At 47.8% G+C, this 21,987-nt stretch overlaps 1 protein-coding gene and 1 long non-coding RNA gene across 4 annotated transcripts in view; one reads left to right on the forward strand and one right to left on the reverse strand.

Moving 5' to 3' along the window:
- LOC108397364 (TGF-beta-activated kinase 1 and MAP3K7-binding protein 1) overlaps positions 1–21,987 on the forward strand; it is a 77,247-nt gene that overhangs the window by 40,397 nt on the left and 14,863 nt on the right. For 2 of the 3 annotated variants that reach the window (XM_037006927.2, XM_037006926.2), the window contains exons 4-5: positions 20,689–20,825; positions 21,204–21,357. In XM_037006927.2, the coding sequence (XP_036862822.2) occupies positions 20,689–20,825; positions 21,204–21,357 (291 nt within the window). Of the gene's footprint in view, positions 1–10,297; positions 10,416–20,688; positions 20,826–21,203; positions 21,358–21,987 lie in introns of those variants that run through there. The other variant, XM_017660747.3, reaches the window with a different exon arrangement.
- Positions 1,026–10,223, reverse strand: LOC118970296 (uncharacterized). Its single transcript, XR_005058177.2, has 3 exons — positions 10,117–10,223; positions 8,921–8,998; positions 1,026–1,204 (listed from the first exon to the last, which is right to left on the reverse strand). It is a non-coding gene; the product is annotated as an uncharacterized lncRNA (long non-coding RNA).

Genomic DNA, 21,987 nt, shown 5'->3' on the forward strand with positions numbered 1-21,987 from the left:
ATTACAAAACATTATTGACTAAAGTCCATACTTTAAGTCAGGATTCACTCTTTATGTTGTACATTCTGCGGGTTTTGGCAGATGCATAATGTCATGTATCCACCATTACAATATCATGCAGAGTATTTACTTTTACGTTGCCCTAAAAACCCCATGTGCTCCACTTATTCATCCCTCCCTCTCTCTTCCCAAACCCTCGGAACCACTGATATCAAGTTTTGCTTTTTCCAGAATGCATTGTAGTTGGAATCAAAAGGCATGTAGGCATTTCAGATTTGCTTCTTTACTTAGCTATACACACTTGAGTTTCCTCCATGTCTTATTTTGTGCCATTGAGTATTCAGAGTTTATTGGAAAATGAGATTTCAGAGCAAGATAAGAGCTCATGCCCAAGAGTTGGGTGTGGGCTGACCCAGTGGGGGTCGTCTTCCTCCATGTCTTTTCATAGCTTGATAGCTCATCTCTTTTTATCTTTGATAATATTCCACTCTTTGGAGTTACTTTATACACCACAGTTGTTTATCCCTTCACCTACTGAAGGACATCTTAGTTGCTTCAATTATAAATAAAGCACCTATATAATAATTATAATAAACATCTATATCCGAAAGTGGAGGTTTTTGTGTGGATGTAATTTTCAACTCATTTGGATAAATACAAAGGTGTGCAATTGCTGGACCACCCTGTAAGACTCTGTTTAGCTTTGTAAGAAACTGCCAAACTGTCTTCCAAAGTGTGCCATCTTGCATTCCAGCAGTGGAGGAAAATTTCTGCTGCCCTGCATTCTCACTAGCATTTAGTGGTGTCAGCATTTTAGATTTTAGCCACTCTAACATGTATATAGCCGGGTCTCCTTATTGTTTAATTAGCAATTCCCTAATGACATAGGATGTGGAGCAACTTTCACATGTTTATTTGCCATCTCTGCTCTGGGTCAGACTGTAAGCTCAGGCAATGCTGTCTGTAGGTAAGCTACTCTCCCCATTATATCAGACAGCCTTGCTGTGTAACACATATTCCATCCCAAAACTCAGCGGCTTACGATAAAGATCACACATCTGTGGGTGCTGTGGGGATCAGTGGACTGTGGCTGGGTGGGGCTGGAAGCTCCAGGCTGCACAGAAGGGTCTGCTCCACTTCTCGCTGCAGGCTTCCAGGTCTGCTGGCACAGCTCTGCTCCACATCTCACGCCTTCTTTGGACAACTGTAGCCCAGTTAAAAAATATACTTTGATAAATGTGTTTCAATATAATTGTTTTTCTTTGTAAACTCTGGCATATTATTTTATGCATTTAAAAATATTATTTTGAGAGGAGGCTTCTCCAGGTCAGAGAGGTTCTTGCACAGAGAAGGTTAAGAATCCCAGTCTACAGGATATACAATGCAACTCTGAGTGTGATCCTGAGAAACAGGGAACAACAGAAGGCCTCACCCAGGGGAGGCTGATTATACCTGGTTATTTCTTTACAATGGGATACCACAGGGAAACAAAAACTTTATTATAGAAGAATAGGGAAATAAAACATCCCAATTTTAATATTCATTGGAAAAAAACAGGTCATAAAATAATATACACAGTGACACCCAATTTTTACAGAAGAAAAGCAAGAAATATACATGTATTGGTATATATAGTAAGTCTGAAAGGATATTTGCCAAATTATTAACAGTACATCTTAGGCGGTGGTGAGATACAGGTGATTTAATTTGTCTTATTTGTCTTTTCATTTTCTGTATTGAACATGTATTATCTTAAAAGACATAAGACATAAACCACATTAAAAGTTCTTTTTTATTTTTAAATCTGTTATCTTGAAGTATAACTTAGGTGCGATAAAATTTACCACTGTCAAGTGTACAATTTGACGAGTTTTGACAAACAGACACAGTTGTGTAACCACCACCATCATCAAGCCATAGAATATTCCCAGCACCAAAAAAAGAAAGTTTCCTTGGGTCCCTTTACCTCTCCAACCCCCTAGGCCTCTAACCACTGATCTGATTTGGTCACTATAGTTTTGTCTAAGAGTTACTTATTAAAGAAAACAAACAACTGATTGGATGCTTAGGTAGTAAATTGCCCAAGGTCATTGCCTCCTCCAGGAAGCCTTCTTGGATTTCTGCATCTCTATTCTCTTTACTCTACCTACCCCCACCCCATCTAGGAGTTCTGTCCTTCAATGCTGAACCCATGGTGTTTTCATTAATCACCAATTCACACTTACATTTCTTCTTAAGGGCATTTGCTTCTTAAGGTCATTTACTTCTTAAAGGCAGGGACTCTCAACCTGCGACACCTTCTAATGCAGCAATAAGGCCATTTGTGGAGTACTTACTGGTGCCAGGGGTATGCTAAACCCTTTACCTCTGTCTCCTTTATCTTCCCAGCAATCTGAAAAGGATGGTAAAATTACCTCCATTTAACTGAGAGGCAAAGGAAGCTCAGGGTAAGCAATTCATCAAGGCCACAGGAAGTAGCTGAGCCGGGACTTGAACCAGGTCTGTGTCCAGAGTCCGTAAACTTGATCACATTGTATGCGCTGGCCTCTGTAACGGTCTGATGCACAGAAGGCGCCAGGTTAATACCGTTCACTGAACGGCTGAATGGCGTGTCACACAGCCAGCGTGCTCCCGTAGAGACCCGAGCTCCGTGGTCTTTCTTTTCCCGCAGCCCTTTGGATGCTCAGGAAAGACACCCCCTGCCTTCCTCCTCGTCAGCTCTTCGTGTCTTCCAGGGAGCTCCCCTTCCTTTGGCTCCTGAATGGAATGCTAGGGTGGGCAGTGGGAGACAGGGGTGCTGGGGGAGGGGTCTGCAGTGCCCGGAAGGAGAGGCTCCTCCAGGAGCTGCCAGGTGGGGCGACAGCCTGCCTGGCAGACGGGCAGCCTTGGGAAGGACCTGCTTCCTTTGGACTATTTGGAAGCCGGGGGCTTTCATAGACAGAGCCAAGGGCCAGGTATGGAGGGTGGCCACAACTGTGCCTGTGGATAGCTGGCCAGGGGATATGCTCCAGAGGACCAACCCACAGGAGATAAGCTAGAATGGACTTTCACAGGACATTGCATTGGCCAGGAGCACAGCTGACCAAGGTCAGGAGCTGGAACCAAGCCTGGAAAGATCCCATCCTTCTTCACACTGTTGGGTGAAGGCTGGGGCAAGTTCCTGCTGGAATTGGCTCCTTCTCATCATGCTTGGCCATTTCCAGGAGGCTGGCAGGGACGAGGGGATGTCAAGGTCTAACTGGGGCTCTGAGAAGCCTGGGTTCAAATCACAGCTGTGCCATTTTCTGACTGGTCACTCCAACTTCCCAGGTTTCAGTGTCCTGTTTATAATAACAATAGCAACACCTTGCCTTTTACAGTTCAGACGTCTTTGCATGCATTTGCATGCAGTGAAACAGGCATGATGGCTCAGCTTGCCAGGAATTCACAAAGCTAGCAAAGGGGGGGAAGTAGGACCAGAGCAAAGCTGTTCAGTGTTTCTCCTGTGCAGCCCGAAGCTGCTTCTTTGCCTAAGACCTCAGGCATCTACATGTTTTGCTGCCACTAAAGATGTTCACACCTGCATGAGTTTGCTAGGGCTGCTGTAACAAAGTGCCACAGTTGGGTGCTTAAGCAATAAAAATGTGATGTTTCTCACTTCTGGAGACCAGATGTCCAAGGTCAAGCTGTCAGTAGGGTTGGTTCTTTGGAGGGTGGGAGAAAGGATCTGTTCATGCCTCTCTCCCAGCTTCTGGCGGTTTGCTGGCAATCTTTGGTTATACAATCTTTGTAGGCACATCCCTCCTCTCCGAGTTTGTGTTTCCACGGTGGTTTCCCTGTGTCTCTGTTTCAAATATCCCTTTTATCATCAAGGACCCCTGTCATATTGGATCAGGGGTCTGCCGCACTTCAGTATGATCTCATTTTAACTAATTACATCCGCAGCAACCTGTTTCCAAATGAAGTCAAGTTCTGAGACCCTGGGGGGTTAGGACTTTCACATGTGAATTTGGGGGACACAGTCCAACCCATAACAACACTATTAAGGAATGCGGGCCACAAAGTTGGCCTCTGAAGCAAAGGGCTCAACTTCTTCCTAACTGTGTGACCCTGGGCAAGTGACTACCTCTCTGGGCCTCAGTTTTTACAACTGTAAGATGGGGAATGTGCATGTCATTGACAGACTTCCCAGCTGCTGCCCTTCTGGATCTTTCCTCATGTTCCTGCCAAAGCTGCAGGAACAAGATGCTCCCAGCCAGTGACTGAGTAAAGGGGAGACACAGGCTCCTTTAACCATGACCTCGGCTGGAGGACTTTCTAGTCGGCATGGCTGACACTTTCCTGGGACTGTACTACCTGCCGTGTGAGACTCTTCCCACCGGGTCCTCCTGGCCCCTGTCTCTCACTTGGGAGTCACACCTGTTTGCTTGTCTGACAGCACTCCTGCTTCTCTAGCTCCCCCTCTTCCTTTCACAGGTGTATCCCCCCAAAATCCTGTCTTGCTGTCTGCTCCTTGGAGGACCTGAACTAATCCAGGGCTAACAGTAACACAGTCCATAAGGATGGTTATGAAAACGCCACTTACAATGTAGTATGTGTAAAGCACTGGGAAGAGTGCCTGGCACTTAATAAATGCTCAGTAAAATGTCACTCATTCACAAAGCATTTATTTAGTGCCTGCTGTGTGCTAAACGCTGCACTTGCAGAGTTGAGTAAAACCTAGTCCCAGCTTTCAAAGAGGTCACAGCCTCTCTGAAGAGAGAAACTGAAGTAAACATAAGAATGGTTATTCTGGAAATGATCTTAAAGGAGTAATTCAGGAGAAGCAAAAAGCTGCAAATGTGTGGAGGCCCAGTCTTTCTCCACCACCCACAATCCATCCTGCACCAGGGGTCACAGAGACTGGAGTGACCCTCAAATGCCCCACTGACCTCGTCCATCTCCAGCTGCCCAGCACGCGGAAGTCACCCAGACCCCTACTGGCTCCTGCCCTCTGCTCCGGCTTTGGCTCAACCTCACCAGCACTCAAGCCAGACAGACCATCGCTTGGGGCTTCATCGGCTGACTCGCTCTCCCTACCAGCTCTTTGCTCCTGCTGATGACCTCTGCTGGGGCACACATCCCTGAGGTGTCATGCGACCACCTCCTCGGCATCCCTCCGGTCTCAGCTGGCATTTCCTCTGGGTAGCCTCCTCTGATTCCCTAAGCCAGAGGTAGGCGGCTCTCCTCTGGTCCCCTAGCTCTGTCCTGGTACTTGTCCTACTGCTCTGCCAGGGCCCAGTTCCTTATGTGCTTCCCACCAGACTGTCAGGTCCCTGAGGACAGAGACTGTCTTACCATATCCATGTTGAACTTTTTATTATGAAAAATGTCAAACATATACAAAAGAGGGCAAGAACAGCACCCTGAAGCCCCACCCACATCACCCCCAATCAGAGATTTTGTTCCTTGGGTCCATCTCTTTTTTTTTCCCTTTGCTAGAGTATTACAAAGCAAATCATTTCCCCTCCTATATGTTTTGTTGTGTTTCTCTAAGAAATTCAATAAATAGTTTTTAAACCCTCTGTTGCAGAGCTGTTAATAATAGCCCCCAATTGGAAGCAAGCTGATTAGCTAATATCTGACAATAACGGTGTATCCAGTCAAAGGACTTTGATGCATCCACGAAGATGATCAATACCAAGACCACACAGCCAAGTGGCAAAACGCTTGGGACCAGGAAAAATCCAGAAAGGTAAACTGCTTGGTCCAAGGTGGTCTCCGTGCTCTGATTTGGCACCCAGGCCAAAACAACTGCCCGGGTTCCTAGCCAGAATAGAGAAAGCCGAGGGGAAGGTGAAGCTGAGGATGGGGGGTTGCTGGGCAGACATGTTCTTCTCTTCAGAATATTCTTCAGTGTCCCCATCTTTCCAAGCTGTTATCTGCAGACCAGATTTACTGCAGCAGCTGTTTGTGAAGCCAAACACAGGACTGAAGGGATCTTGTGGCTCTGTGGGGCTGGCTGTGGCAGAAAGCCTGTGTCAGCTCATGGCCAGCGTGGTTCTAATCTTCTCTGCAGAGCCCTCTCTGTTCTCAGAAGGTGGCCCTGGTTGCACATTCGTTCATTCTTCTGGTGTCTGGAGTTTGGGAAGGTCATGGTGCTGTGGCAGTGTTATCTGTGTTCCCAGCCGTGTGTGCACTTCACAAGGCGTTGGGACTATCTAGGCGGCCCACCCATCTGGGGCCCGTGATAGGGCACAGAGTTCCCACTGGCTGTTTAAAAGGTTATCAAGATCAGTAGTTGTGGTATCTTTGTTCCTCTGGCAGAAGCATGTCTTGGACTGACTGCAAACCCCAGTGTGACCCATAGTGTTGTCCTGGGAACAACAGGCTGTGCTTCACAGCCTGGTCCCCAGGTATGCTGTCTCCAGAGAAGAAAGACACCTGTCTACATCAGACTTCCCTGTATCCACCCCCACCCCCTGGGAGCCCAATGCCTGCAAACAGGAGGCACTAACTTAATGCTTGTTATCCCATGTGCCACTGAGCCGGGGTCTTCATGCTCTTTGGAAAGTCAGACCTGAGGAATTTTGGAAGGACCCACCCCAGTGCAGTGTTTAGGTGGTCAGGTGTGGAAAGAGGTGGGGTGGGGGGAATGGAGGTCAGCTCCCCTCCCAGTCACCTGGGGGGCTTGGGACTGCCTGTCCTCCAGCTCCCTCATCTGCCAATGTACCCATTCATCTCCACCTGACTCTTCAACCAATTTGATGCCACACACATTTGCTGAGTAGCCTCCCTGGGGCCAGGGAAGAGACCTTGAACTAAACTGTCACAGTTCATAACCTCAGGAAGGTCACTGCAAACAATAACTATGATGGTAAATGATCAAAATTGACTGAGAGAATAATGCCTAGGGTGGGGAGTCAAGAACAATTTCTGGGAAGGGCTTTCACTTGCTAAGAGCCTTCAAGATGGAGCAGCAGTTCACCGGGTAGTCAAGTGTGGGGACAATGCATTCAAAGATGGAGGCAGCAAACTGTACGGTTGTTAAGAAATTTCCAGCAATTACACCAAGGTGAAGCTATGAAGGGCCTTGGAGGGTCTGCTTCCCACCCAGGGCTGCCAGGAAAGGCCTCAGAGTGTTACTGCTACTAGGGTGTTAGTACCTTCAACAGCAGAACACTTCCACATCAAATGGGCGGGCTTCCCATGCATGCAGATCAAGTGGACACTGGATGCCAGGTGACCCTGGCTTTAGCAGTTGGTAAGGGGTTTGCCCTACGCTGAGCGGTTCAATGAACTTTCCTTCTCTCCCTCTGTTCTTCCTTGCTCTCAGCTGCCTGCATGGCTGCCGCCATTTGCTTCTACTCTTGCTTTAATGAATTCCTTTCTTGCTGGTTTCCACTGGATAGAGAATTCTTTCCCAATTAGTCAAGAGCCCTCCCTCCGCTGCCTGGGCTGAGGTTTCACCTGGTGCATAGAGAGAGACCTCCCCAGACGCAGCTGCATGGCACCAAGGTCACCCACACTTCTGTCCTATTTGGCTCCTCAGTTTTCCACAACCCCCTCCTCAGTTCCATAATTTGCTATAATGGCTCACAAATTTCCCTCACTATTGCTGGTTTATTATAAAGGATATTATAAAGAATACAAATTAACAGCCAGATGAAGAGGTACATAGGGTGAGATCTGGAGGGGCCCACAGACCACAGCAGCTTCTGGCCCCATGGAGTTGGGGGTGCATCTCCCGCTCAGCATGTGGGTGTGTTCACCAACCCAGGTTTTTCTGGAAGTTTCATTATGGAGGTATAACTGATTAAATTATTGGCCCCTGATGCTTAACTCAATCCCCAGTCCCCATCTTCCTGCCTCCCAGAAAGGAGTGCTGAAAGTTTTAACCCTCTAAAAATGTGATTGTTTCCTCTCGCAACCAGCCCCCAAAGTAAAGTTATCTCGGGTCTACCTATCAACCACCAGTTATCTCATTAACATGAACCCCAGGATGGTTGAAGGGGCTTGCTATGAATAACTAAAGAGGCTCCTTAGCACCTCTATCGCTCAGGAAATTCCAAAACCTTTGAGAAGCTAGGATAAAGACCAAATATTGTAACAAAATATTCTACAACCTCTATCACTCGAGGTTTTTTAAGTTCTGTGCCAAGAACCAGGGATGAAGACCAAATATATATATTTCTTATTATATCACAACATCAGAGTCACAAGACCAGGGTTCAAATCCCAGCATCTATTTGTTGGGTGGCTCACTGAGCAGTCATTTCTTGTTTTGTAAGATAAGGATGATTACAATACCTGCCTCACCAGGTTGGAGTGAGAAATAATTATGATGAAAAAGCATCCAGCAAATGCCTTGGCATACAGTAGGTGTTCAATATATGTTTATTAACTTAGAAAAATTAAATTGTAATCCGAATGTAACAAACACCAACCCACCACTGGTTAGTCTTTCCATGGTACCTTATTTAATCCTTGCAGTCATCGGCCAGGAAGACCGTCACTCCCATTTTACAGAGAGGATACTGAGGCTCAGGGAGGGGATGACACTTGTTCAAAGTCACACAGGTGACAGAATATGGGGAAGGAATTAGACTGGAGTGGGTTGAGCACCAAATCCTGAATCTTTCCAGACTTTTTCTCAACAAACCACTTGGCCCCTCCCACCCCTGTTCATGTCAGAGACTGTTCATAGCCTTCCAGTATCTATTTTCTGATGTTTCTTTAGCAACAGAAACTGTTTGTAGTGGGGCACACTGTTGCTCAGTCCAAAGCCAACATTTCCTGACCTCCCTTCCGCGATATGTGGCCCTGGGGCTAGGTTACAGCCAATGGGATGTAAGGACAAGTCATAGGCACCTCTGGAGGTCTCCTCACAAGGGAAGGGAGATTGCTTGCAAGTAAATGTATGTTAATTAAGAAAAAGAGGATGAGACAGCTGTCTTCCTACCTTCCTCTTCCTTTCCTGCTGGCTGAACTCAGACAAAGTAGCTGGAGTTCAAGCAGTCATCTTGGGCCACGTGGAGCACTGCTGGTAGGACAGCAAGGTGGTGAGTCACCACCCCAGTCCTTGGCTGCCTCCTCTTCCCTCTTCTGGATCATCAGCTCTTCCCTAGTAAGTCTTTCCTTCAGCATTTAAACAGGTTCAAGTTTCTTCCAACCCTCCCTCAATCCATGTTCCCTTCTCTCTCTCTTTCCAGCCTCTCCAGCTGCTCATTCCCTGTTGTCTTTTCCGGCTCAGCCCCTGCTTTGACCTCTAATCCTCTCTAAGGACTGGTCTGACTTCCTTTCTTGTGTCTCAAAAGCACCTCAGATTGAACATGTCCGAAATGAACTCATTCCCTTCTCCCTCCCCATGAACCTAGCTGTTCTTGCCAGAAATCAGGGGGGATCTCTTCCCATCACCACCTACAACCAATCCATAATCAAGCTCTGACAATTTCATTTCCTAAATAAAACCCACCCAGTGCCACCAGCCCACTCAAACCACTATCATCTCTTGCCTAGAACTAGTACAAAAGTCCCCTAATTGGTCTTCCTGTCTCCACTCCAATCCCCCTAAATAATGTTTTGTGCACTACAGTCAAAGGGATCTTTCTACCAATGGGATCATGCCAATGGCTTGCTCAGAAGTCAACAACTTCCCTTTGTTCTCCAGATGAATAGTCTAACTCCTGCCTGGGGCCCGCAAGGTCAGAGCAGGCCCCACAGTGCTCTTCTCTCTGTCCCCCTCCATCTCTGTCCCGGGCGCAGAGGCCTTCTGTGACACGCATGTTTCTTGAGCCCACGTGCTCCCTTTCCTCATGCCACCTCCCCTCCCCCTCAACGCCCCCAACTCCTGCCTGACCTTTCTGCCCCTGTTGCCAGTTAACCCACACTTCCATGCCCCATCACATACATCAACTTCTCTGCCTGGCATTTAGCAACACTTGAGATGACTTATGTTTGTAAATGTTTCCCTCTCCTATTAACATGTTCCCTTTTTGAGCGCCTGTCTTGCTTGCGGCCTCACTCCTATAGGCCAGGCACGGTCACCCAACCAGTACTTGTTGAGTAAATGAGCAATTCGCCCTCCCCTTCCCCCACCTCACCCGCCGGCCTCAGTGTTCATAAAGAACCCAAAACACAGGGCCTGACGAGCCCCACCTAAAAGACATTCTGGAGTAAGTGCGCAAATAATGACCCGCGAAGGGCAATCACTCAAAGAAGCCTTCCCTTAATCTTCCACCAGCGCAAAGGTGGAGGAACGCGCCTGCGCACACGCTCCACTACAGTCCCCACTTTAGCCATGTGGTGGCGCTGGGCGCATGCTCCCTGGCAGCGCCGTACTGCTCGCCGGCTTCAGGCCGCTCTAGCCGCCCTTCTCGCCTGCTCTGGCGGGAGGCGGGCGCGCCCGCGGGGGTCCTTCCAAGATGGCGGCGCAGAGGAGGAGCCTGCTGCAGAGTGTGAGGAACAGACCCGCATTCTGGGCTAGGGGTTGGGAGCCCAGGGGGGCCTGTCGGGTGCAGCCGCAGCTCCATCTCCGCCTCTGGGCTGCCTTCCTCTCCCTCGCGGGGTGTGGCCGCCGCCCTCCCCTCTCCCAGGCCAGCCCCTCTCATTTCGGAGGCTGGGGGCGCATGCGGCCCCGCGAGGCCCGCGCGTGCGCTCTGAGCCCGGCCGTCGGGGGCTCGGCGTCGTGGTCCCAGCGTCCCGGAGCGTCTAGGGCGCGTGGAGGGTGGGAGCCTCCCGGAGCCGGAAGGGGCGAGGGGAGCCCGGTGGTGCGCTCACCCCCGGCACTGAGCGGTCGTGCGATAGTGACAAGCGGCAGCAGCGGGCACTTACGCTCGGGCCAGTTGCTTTACATTGGCAAGCTTAATTTTCAAAACAGCTCCCTGATAGGTACTGTAACTATTCGTGTTTTACAAATAAGGAAATTCAGACACAGAGACGTGGACATTTTCCTAAAGCCACACAGCTGGTTAAGTGGCAGAGGCAGGATTAATTTCAAGCAGTCTTATTTCAGAACCCCTCTTAACCTCTAGGCTATACAGAGGGAATGACTGGAGACGTGGCAGCCTGAGTTACGGTCTGGCTCGCTCTCTGTGCCTCCTTCAGCCCCAGTTTCTTTATCCATAAGGTGAGAGCAGCCAGTGGGAAGATTGTTCCGAGACTCACACCTACCCCTAGCCTGGACCCTTGTGGGTTTGTCGCTGTTGTCATCCAGCCCTTCCATCCTCCTGACATGTGCACATGGGTGCACGTGCGTGTTGGCACCATGGGCCTATTCTGATCTGCTAGGTAGGTCCCCTGGGTCCTCCCTAGATGTGGCTGGCTGTTATTCTTGCCTGTGGACTTGTCTGCCCCCTGCTTTGAAAGTGAACTCTGTGAAGCTAGGGACTCGTGATCTACAGTGAATAGTGTCACCAGCACCTACCACTACTATGTGCCGGACATTCAATAAATATTTGTAAAATAATGAGTAAAGCATTTGTGGCCAGGTCCAGTGCTCTGCCTTGGCCATACAGTGATGCTGCAGAAATCGGTCCTCTGTCCTTGAGGTTCTTGAAGTATTGGAATTTGAGGGTAAGGGGTGAACTTCACTGCTGCTTTGTGTAGACTCTTGAATTGCTCTTCTAAGACAGCAATTTCCAGGTCTCCCCAGTGGGATACTCTTCTCTCCCTCCCCACACTCCCCAAACGTTTGGCTGCCCCTTTATTTTACTATTGCTTAGCTGGTTAGCCTTGTCATTGAGTTAGGTAGGCCTGGCCCTCTGCTTTGTAGCTGCCAGAGGGCAGGACCCCTATGTAAATGCCCCCATTGTAGTGAACATTCCAGAAATACTGGCTGGACTGTGACAAATGCTGTAAGTGGTGACTGCTGTAGGCCTACAAGGCTTGCTGAGGAGAGTGGCTGCAAGCTTCCCTCCCTTCTAGATGTGATGGACCCCAAGGGGCTCAGGTTAGACAGGGGCTTTACCAGCTGCCAAATGTATTCCTGGGTAGTGGTGGAATCTTTTAAAGGTAGGATAGTTTGCTTGAAGCACATAGCATCTTGATGAAGGACAAGGGGATGGCAAGGATGTCCACGCAAGGTGACCCCCACCCTCATGGTGACCATGACATCCTTGTTCACAGGATCCTTGTTCTTTGTGGGTGGCTCACTGACCTGTCCACCAACCTAAGTCTGGTGAGAGCAGCTCAAATACCATTGTTCAGTAGATGGCTCTGAGGGCTGTGGTCTGTGGTTACTGGGCCTGGGGATACACAGATACGGCATGTGCCCACCCTCACTGCATTGGCAGTCCAGCATGGGAGAAGGCACATACACCGCTAACACGATAGGTATGGCATTCTAGTGTCGATGTGCTGGGCACAGTGAATTATGTAATTTGACCAGGTCAGTGGAGGCTTTCAGGAGGGGTTAGCATTTGCTGATATGGTGCTCGGAGGGTATGCTAGGGCCAGATGCCAGAGTATTTCATGGAGTATCACCCTGAGAAGTTGCACCTTTGGTCCCCAGGCAGTGTGGTACCTCATAAGTTCCTTTGAAGAAAAGAGCAGCTTTGGAAAGCAGCTTGATGTGTTCAAAAGAGCTTGGGCCCTCCCAGCCTAATAAAGCAGAGTAGGAGTCCTGCATGGACTTGGGCAAGTCACTTAACATCCCTGAGCCTTAGTTTCCCCAGCCAGGAAGACTTCCAGGAGTGCTGTTAGTATTCAATGAACTAACACATTACACTGTCAGCCACAGTGGTCACCCTCCAGCTGTGAAGTTCCACCTTCGGTTCTGTAAATGAATGCATATGGTTCATTCCTCCAGTATCACCAAGCATTCACTGTTTGGCCAGCCCTGCGTAAGTACAGAGGATACTGCCCTGAAGAAGCTTATATTCTAGGAAGGGAGACAGTGAACAATGAGTAAATACAGATTATTTGAAACATAGTATCTATAACATAACATAAGGTGGTGCTGCAAGGAAGACTAGTCTGGATTCACAGACAGAATGGTTGAGGGGTCATTCTAAAATGAGTGGCAGAGAAGATCTCTCAACTTTTGTTGAGATGAAGTAGGGGATATAGAAGGGGCGTTCCTGCCTGAGGGAACAGGGATGCAAAGGCCCGCCTGTCTGGGGAGCATCAAGGAGCAAGTGTGGCTGGAGTGCAGTGCATTGTGGGAGTGGTGGTGGCCGAGGCCCAAAGGAGCCTTGTGGATCCTGGTGCAAACTTTGGATTCTGTTCTAAGTGTGATGTGATATTCTCGGGTGGTTTTGAGTAAAGAACACGATGTGGTCGGGTTTGTGACTGGAGAAAGCCCTCTGTTGAGAAGCATTTGAGTGGAGAATACAAGCTTGGGACCTGCTGAGTGGCGCTGCAGTTGTCAGGGTGCAAGAGGATGGAGGCGTGGTCATAGTGTCGGCGGAAGAGTGGTGAGAAGTGCTGGCTTCTGGCTGTATTTTAAAGGAAGAACTGATAATTTTTTGATGGGAAGGGTGTAGCGTGCATGACAGAGGAAGAAGAATCAAGGACTTTAAGGTTTCAGTTGGAATAACAGTGGTTCTCATTAACGAGTTGGGGAACCCAGGAAGAGGAGCGCATGTGAGACTGGGAGAATCAATAGTTTGATTTTGCCCTATATGATTATTAATTAAAAAAAGAAAATAAACTTGAAATCAATTGTTTTAACTTAGACATATCCTGAGCAGTTATGTAGGTGAAATGACATGCTAGCTGTGTATTTTTTCTAATGACATTAAAATAAACAATGCATCCATTAAAATGAAAGCATCCATTACACCTACAGCCATCTCATACATTGCCGGGATGTAGTACAGTTGCTCTCACACAGTCCGTGCTCAATAATTATTAGTAGCCCCTTTAAGAATGTATTAAGACTGTATTTGTGATGAAAACATAGAAAACCTTTGATGAAAACCGTAGTGGGAGAGGCGGGGGCAGGAGTGGAGCTGGCCCCAGAGAAGTGGGAAAGGAAAAGGGGGTCATTCAGAAAGAGAGATGGCAGAAGATACCGGGCGTTTTAAGCATTTTGGAGAAAAAGAACTGCTGCCCCCCACCCTGAGCCATCTTCCTGGGGGGCATTATTCTCCCTTTCTGAGCTTCCTTTTAGCCTCTGAGGAATTCGGGTGCTTTCACCACAAAAACACTCAGCCTTTTCATACTATAATTTGATATTCAGGCTGTGGCCTGAATTGGGAACCATGCTTTGTCCACTTCTGCTGCCCAGGAGTTTGAGATGAGTCTCTCTGTGGGGACTTGTCATGGGTCATTCTTATGTCTTGTTGTCACATATATATATGATGATGCTTAAACATGTGTACAAGGTGTTTGTAATATCCTTAACGGGTTAAATGCATTTGGATCACTATAGAAACTTCTCATACCAAAATATAAATTTTGGAAACTCCCTCACACAGTGAAGTCAAAATTGGGCTTTTTGAAACGGTTCTTACCAGGTTTCCTGTTAAATTTCTTGTGAGAAATTAATTTTTAACCCATCAGAGTTGAAATGGTCCATGCTCACTGTTCTGTGTGTTTACGCGTCTGTGTGACGAGGTTGACTGAGTGTGAGACACCCCCTTCTCAGCTTCCCAGCTGATTCATGTTTGGGGTGCTGAAACCCACATGCTGTTGGTATTTGTGGGCGTGGGAGAAAGTATGCATCAGTGTGTGCCGGGGTGGAGAAGTGGGTGGTTTGCGTGAATAGAAAATAACGTGGCCTTTCTGAGAATTGTTCAGAAATGTGGAGGAAGGAAGCGAGAAACTTGGCAGTCTAGTGTGTTTTAATAGAATCAATGGGTGCTTGCTGTGGATAATCCCCAGTGGAGGAGAGAGAGAGAAAAGGGGGGAAGTAGGCTTGCAGCTCGCCCGGCCCGCAGCAGCTTGAGAGGGATTTCGGGGTCACTGCTGAAGTCAGGGAGGACCAAATGCTCTCCCGCTCCCACACAGGTAGAACCTCCTAGAATTCTCCAGCCACTTGTTATCGACTGTCTGAGGTGCTGTGGGGACTGCATTCTGGGCAGGTACTTCCTCTGCAGGCATGCTCAGAAGTATATGAGAAACTGTATGTCATTGACTCTAAGACACCATTAATTATAAGGACATGTTATTTTACATACTATTAAGAAAGAAAGCACACTGCTCATTAACTTGTAACACACCAACTTCAGAGATACTAAAACGTTGAAAAGACGTGTTTTTGAATCAGTGAAATAAGGTGCCTAATTGGCAATACCAGGGTACAGCATGAGAGTTGCTGGAAGGCCAGGTGGCTAATGACCAGTGAGGGGGGTGCGTGATACGCATGGAGAGGCCGCTGGGATGATTTCCCTGGGGGAGGGGCCCTGGCCTTGGGTAGTGTCTGCCCAGAGTCTGGGGACACATACAGTGAGCAGTCTGGTGTGAGTGCCAGTGTAAAGCTCAGGCACTCACTGAGGGGGCTGTTTGCTGTGCGGCTCTTTCACATCTCCGATGATAACACGAGAAGGACTTGGTTTGGTCCTAGTATGTCCTTAGCACCTTTCTCATTCTTGCTTATCTCCTCTCTCTCTCTTTTTTAACGGAGCTAATGGGGCTTCAGCTCAGAGACTAAGCAGGCAGTAGGTTGAACTAGACTAGCTTTGTTTTGTTTTCATTTTTTTAGTCTTCAAGATATGGCATGTAATACTGGTTTTCCATCCACAATACTGAAAAAGTTTACATTCAAAAGGAAATTGTTTGAGTAAAAGAAAATATGGCAGTTTAAAGAAAAAATACGAAGTAGAGAATTTCTCAAAGATAGTGAGTGAATGGTTGAGGTTTGGGAAACACAGGCCTTGGTATTGATTAGATTTGAGCAGGGCCTTTGGGGCGAATAGGACTTGGAAATACTGTAAAGGGAGGCCTTGCCTCACCATGGATGCTTTTTAATATGCTCTTTGGGAAATTTTTTCTTATCTCTTCTTTATTTTAATAGCAAACCAAGTCAGACTGGCTAGGAACTTAATGTGTAAAGAGTGCTTATGTGAAATAAGTAGAACCTTTCTCGGCAAAGTTCATGTGTATAAATAGTTGGGTTTGTTTTAAAGTGTGTGCTTGTTTCTGCAATTCTACCTCTGGGGTTAGTAGCCTCTTCATCTGAGGCCCCCAAAATACATCTGGCCTTTCAAGTAGAGCAAACCTTTGGTGGGGAGGTGCTCCTTGCTTCCTGTGTTTGGCACAGACACCTCCTGGCAGAAGTGGGCTAGCTTCCCATGCTTTTTGTTCTGTTGAAAGTTTTTTAGAAATCACTTGGAACACTATAGAAGGCCGTATCTGTACAAGATAGACAGCCGAGTGAGATTCAAAATTATGTCAACAGGCTGGAAGGCTTGGATGAAAAGAAAGTATTAAGACATAATCCAACCAATATAAATTTAGGTTTAAAAAAATCCCCTATGGGAATGTGGTTGGGGAGGCTGACTTGATAGAGTTACAGAGAGAAAGACCTTGTTATTTCAGTTGATAGCAAGTAAGAATTTTCACAGGAGGGCTAGATGCCCATCTTTTCTTAAGTATATGAAGCCTGTTGATTTTCATCTGTTGATGTTCTATCCTGCAACCATACTGATCTGTTTTATTTTGAGTTAGTTTTATTGTTAATTCTTCAGGCTTTCCAGGTATTATCATATCAACTGCACATAGAGATAACTGTATCTTTTTCCGATTCTTAATGCTCTGCTGCTTTTCTCTTACTTAATTGCTTGGGCTGACGCCTCCAGTTCAGTGTCAAGTGATTTAGGTAGTGGGCCTCCTTGCTGTGTTCCTGACCTTAGTGAGCGTGCCTCTTATGGTTCCCAGTTAAGGTGCTAGCATTAGGACTGCCTGAAGTATACATGTAATGGCATGTTAAGAAAAACCCATCAATTACTGTATTCTTGAGTGTTTTTATCAGGCTGGATAAAATAGACAAAGATTATACTTGGATAAACAATAGCACCAGAGACCATACCCATGGATCTGAACTCCAGTTGCTAGTTAATAAATAATATATTTCCAAAATGCCATTAGCTCAACATTATGAGAATCAGAGTTCAGAAAAAGTCCTGAACACTGTCGAAGTGTCCAGACAGTAGTTATAAGTCCTTTCTGAAGAACAAGGTGCTCGTTAAGTAGATTGACGACTGTCGTCCACACAGCTCTTCTAATTTGGGAGAGCTTGTTACTCCCACGTCAGCCGAATATGTCTGCAGCAGGTGGTACAGCACCAGCCCACTCCTGACAGCAAAGTCGTGGGCGCCGTCACGAAATGCTTTGGATGAGTCGTTCTGTGCCACTCCATGGCAAGCTCCTCAAGTCATGCATTTGAATTTTTTTCTTCCTTGTAAAAGACCATTTTACTAGTGGTTTTCGTAGTGTGTCTCTCAACATTGAGTGGGCCCACCAGTTGCTTAGATAATACTTCTTTTCTGCCGAAAAGTATGAAATTGTTGGAAGGATCCAAGTCCCTGGGAGCTTGTCTCTGTCCCTTGAGGGAGCTGGATAGTGGTAGAGGAAGCACTGTGACGGCAGCTTCTGTGATGGGCTTGCATCGTGGGCAGCCCACTCGTATCGTTCATTTCCTATGTAAGGATGAGTTCGGTCCTTCACCACAGACAGGATTCTAAAAGTATAAACGTCTCCTCCCAAGCTTTGAAACAGCTGTGGTCTGAGCTCTTCAGGACCATCTTTTAGAGAGGAGACATAAGATTCTTCTGATTGGGGAGATGCTTTTGTGCTTCTGCTTAATCTTATGTTTAATTTCATTCCAGTCGGAGGCAGAAATCAGACCCTAGAAAAAGAAGTTTCTTTGGGAAATTTATTTGCCAGGTTGCCTGATACGAAGTATATGTAATCAGATCTAAGACTTGGGGATGAGTGGCAACGAATCAGTTCTTTGAAAAATGACTGATTCCTTGGCAATGAATGCCTTTCGCTGTCCTAGAAGGCCTTACACTGTCCCCGCCTAGCACACACACGTATGAACACAGCCGCAAGCCACTTTCCCCTCTGCTCACTACAGAGGCCCTACTGGCCTTCCTGCACTTCCCAAAACCTAGCACACTGAATTTTTTTTTTTAAGGGTCCTCGCACATACTGTTCCCTTTGCCTGGAAGGTTCCTTCTCCACTTTCTGAAATGGCTGCTGCTCCGTAGTCATTCAGGTCTGGCTCAGAGGTCATCAGAGAGACCTCTTCTGACCACGTCATGAATCTCTCTGTCCGCTTATCCTGGTGTGTTTTCTCTGTGGCGCATGTCCGTCCGAAGCGCCTTGCTGAGTCATCGTGTTCCATGTGCGAAGTCTCTGTCTCCTTAGGAAGGACCCTCTGTTGTTTCCTCCAGTGGGGCCCCAGCACCTCGAATAATGCCAGCTTGTTGTACATTCTCAGCAAATGTTGAATGAATGTATGTATTAATTGAATAGACTCTAACTGAATAATGTCATACGTGGGTTCCAAAAACTTAAGTTCATATTTATGTTGAAAGAGACATTTGTATTGTTTTAAAACGAAACTAGTCAAGATGAGAACTAGGAACAGTTTTGTGTTATTGTGAGGCAGTTTTTCTTCTGCTGTAGCTTGACTTGAAAGCGTTAAATGCCCGGCGTGGTCAGGAGCTGAGCAGAGTTTCAGCTCTTATTACTCTTCCTTTCCCACTAGGTTTCAGTCATATTTTCTTTAAAGCTACTAGTAGGCATTAGTAGCCTTTCAGCCCTTAATTTTTAATGTTTAATGGGTACAATTTCAGTTACAAGCAGAGAGAGCTGTGGGGATGGATGGCAGTGGGGACTGCACTGCAGTGTCACTGTATTAATGCCAGTGAACCGAACACCTAAAAATGGCTGTGATGGCAAATTTTATGTTCTTTGTGTTTAACCGTAACAAAAGAAAAAAAAGGCTGTGTACTGCATGATTTCACTGACATTCTTAAAAAGACAGTGTGGTGCTGGAGCACCTGTCAGTGGTTGCCAGGGTGTAGGAGAGGGTGTGCCCCAAGGGTCAGCACAAGGGCAGGTTTTGGGGTGATGGACTCCTCTATCTTGATTGTGGCATAGTTACGCAAATGTCTATGCATACTAAAATTTATAAGCTTGCATACCAAAAATATCAATTTTATTATATATTAATTTAAGAATAAAAACAAACTGCCGAAGTTGCTCTGGGGTGCAAATTGTAGAACTAAAGTGCTAGAATAAATACAGCATAAAAACAATTAAAATGAAGGGGAAAAAGCCATAAAGTCATTCCCTGTCATTATGTAAACAGAAGATGAAATTTGCCACAAAAGCTATCCACAGGCCTTTTACGTATCTGATCGTAAAAGTCTGTTGAAGCGGTTTTCACATCCTTTTTTGAAGACTGTTATTGCTAATTTGTAAGAAGTCATGTAGTGTTCATGCTTGTTTTTCAATAAAGCTTTCAATCCAAATTGTATTTTCCTTGCAGTTGAACTTTGATTCTCAGTTGTTATAGTTGAACCTAGTTCAGTATGGTGGTCCTGGGGAGAATGCCCTTGTGAACGAGGCACGGGTCTCAGCTGGTGTCCAGGTGTGGGGGAGGCTTTCTGTGACAGGCAGTGGATCACTCCTGGGCCTTGCATCAGAGGTCATTTCTGGGGGGCTTGAAATGCAGGTGCTCAGGGTGCACCCCAAGGAGATTCAGGAAATTAAGAATCTGTGTTGTGTTTGGCTGGGCTTGGAGTGTGTGTGGGGGGGGTGGTACCTGGACGGGAATGTACGTGTGTTTGTGTGTGTGTGCATGCCTGTGGGTGTGCTTGGACCAGGGTGTGTGTGTGTGTCGGAGGGGCCTGGACCAAGGTGTTTGTTGGGGAGAGGCCTGAATTGGGGTGTGTGTGTGTGTAAAGCTCCATGCTGATTTTACTGAACAGCCCGGTTCGTGTCCCACGGTGGGAAATGGGAGTGGGACAGGCAGGAGTGAGGGAGCCGGGTGTAGTAGGCATATACGAGAGTGCTGTCAGCCAAGCCTGCGGAGGTCTTCCTAAAGGACTGCTTCCCGGAGGTGGGGACTCCTGAGCCAGAGGCCTGAATGTGGAGGATTGCTAGACAGGGATGGGAGGGTGTTTCTCGCGCAGACTACGCACAGGGTGCTGCATGCATGTGGTACTAGTGGGAAAGGATGTGATGCGGAAGATGGGAGAGGGGACCAGGGCAGAGCAGAGCAAAGACTGTGGGTGGAGGCCCTCATGCCAGGGCGAGGGCCTGAGGCTAGCTTATCCTCTGCTCTGAGTGCGTCCTGGGCTGCCTGGATCAGTCACCTGGGAGGAGCTGCCTGTGACGCCGAGACCTTGGGCCCTACCGGGAGCAGACGTTCTGAGGGTAGGGCCTGGAAATGTTCAGTTTAACCAAAGCCCAGGGGTTGAAGTCGGAGCTGCACTGGGAGGTAGAGAGTCACCAGGAGTTCTCTTCCGAGAGTTTGCTTCATGCGTGTGTGCGCACGTGTGTGGGTTTCACTCCTGTTTGTAACATAGCTCACTCCTTGCATTTGGGAACCCTAGTCTTTGTCAGGCTTCCTGGGGAACAAATTTGGGAACTAGCCATAAAAAACATGCAAACCCTTCTGTAGGTGTTTGTTCGTACAAAAATTATTGTTTTCTAGAAGGATGTAGAATCCTCTGTGGAGCTTCAGGCCTGCTAAGTTTTTGTTGGGGGAGAAAAAGGTGTCTGCCTTGGTGGAGAAGGTGATGCCTCTTGTTTTCCTGGTATCCCTCCCAGGAGCAGCAGCCAAGCTGGACAGATGACCTGCCGCTCTGCCACCTCTCCGGGGTTGGCTCAGCCTCCAACCGCAGCTACTCGGTCGATGGCAAGGGCACTGAGAGCCACCCGCCGGAGGACAACTGGCTCAAGTTCAGGTGAGAGAGCCAACGGTGTGCTCTTGGGCATCACAGATAGGTTTGTAAGCAGGGAAAAGCAGCAGTTTTGCAGCTGTCTGGCATGGGGCTTACCAGTGAGATATGGCCTGTGGAAGGTAGTGTCTGCTGCTATCCCTTCCACATAGACCTCAGACCAGCTGAGGGCCTGATACAGTGGGGGTGGGAGCATTCCAGAAAATCATGGCCAGAGTGAAGTCATGGTCGAAACTGAGGGACCCAGGTGGGCCCCTGAAGCCACAGGTGCTGTACCTTTGGTCTTCCCCAATTCCTTTCCCCCTCCCCAGTCACTCTGAGACTGGCATCACTCTTCTGTGAGCCTCCGGTCTCAGGCTACCTCCTTCCCTCTCTCTGTGTCAGGAGTGAGAACAACTGCTTCCTATATGGGGTCTTCAATGGCTACGACGGCAACCGAGTGACCAATTTCGTGGCCCAGCGGCTGTCTGCAGAGCTCCTGCTGGGTCAGCTCAACGCAGAGCACACTGAGGCGGACGTGCGGCGCGTGCTGCTACAGGTAGTGGTGCTCGGGCTGGCTGACCATGACCTGGCTGAACCATGTCCCCCGGGAGCCTGGCCCTACAGCTGGGAAGTGTGGGGTTAATCAGGTTGGTCTGAAGACCTTGCTGGCTCCTTGTCTGCAGCAGGGTGTGATGGGAGTGGTGATCAGGTGGCCTGGAGTTCAAAGTGGTAATTGCCCCTGGGAGCAAAGAAGTCCATTTAGGAGTCTAGTTACTGCCCTGTAACTTCAGAGCAAAGATGCTGGGAGACTGTTGTGGCATTCAGTAATGCCAGAGGCCTGTGGCCAGTGTGGAAGATGACAGTTCCACCGGATGCCCTACTGGAGAGCCCAGTGCTGTGTTACATGAATAAGAAAGTGAGATCCTTGATCGGAGTCAGTGGTGTCAGGAGGGCCAAATGAGGACAGGGTGTATTTACAAGAGAGATGCTGCCTGCTCTGCAGAGGTCTTCCTGCCGGGTATAGCAAGCAGTTAGCTGGTAAAAGTATCCACACACATAATGCAAGGTGGTGCCTGCTGATGGAGAAGGCGGCCCTATAAAGTCATCCTGCCAGGGTGAAAGGCTGTCCCCGAGCAGGACATAAGAATGGCAGTTTCCAGTGTTGGGTTTGCAAGCATAATTTGCA

Source organism: Manis javanica, chromosome 10 (genome assembly GCF_040802235.1).
Source record: "Manis javanica isolate MJ-LG chromosome 10, MJ_LKY, whole genome shotgun sequence".
In the NCBI taxonomy this organism is placed as follows: domain Eukaryota; kingdom Metazoa; phylum Chordata; class Mammalia; order Pholidota; family Manidae; genus Manis; species Manis javanica.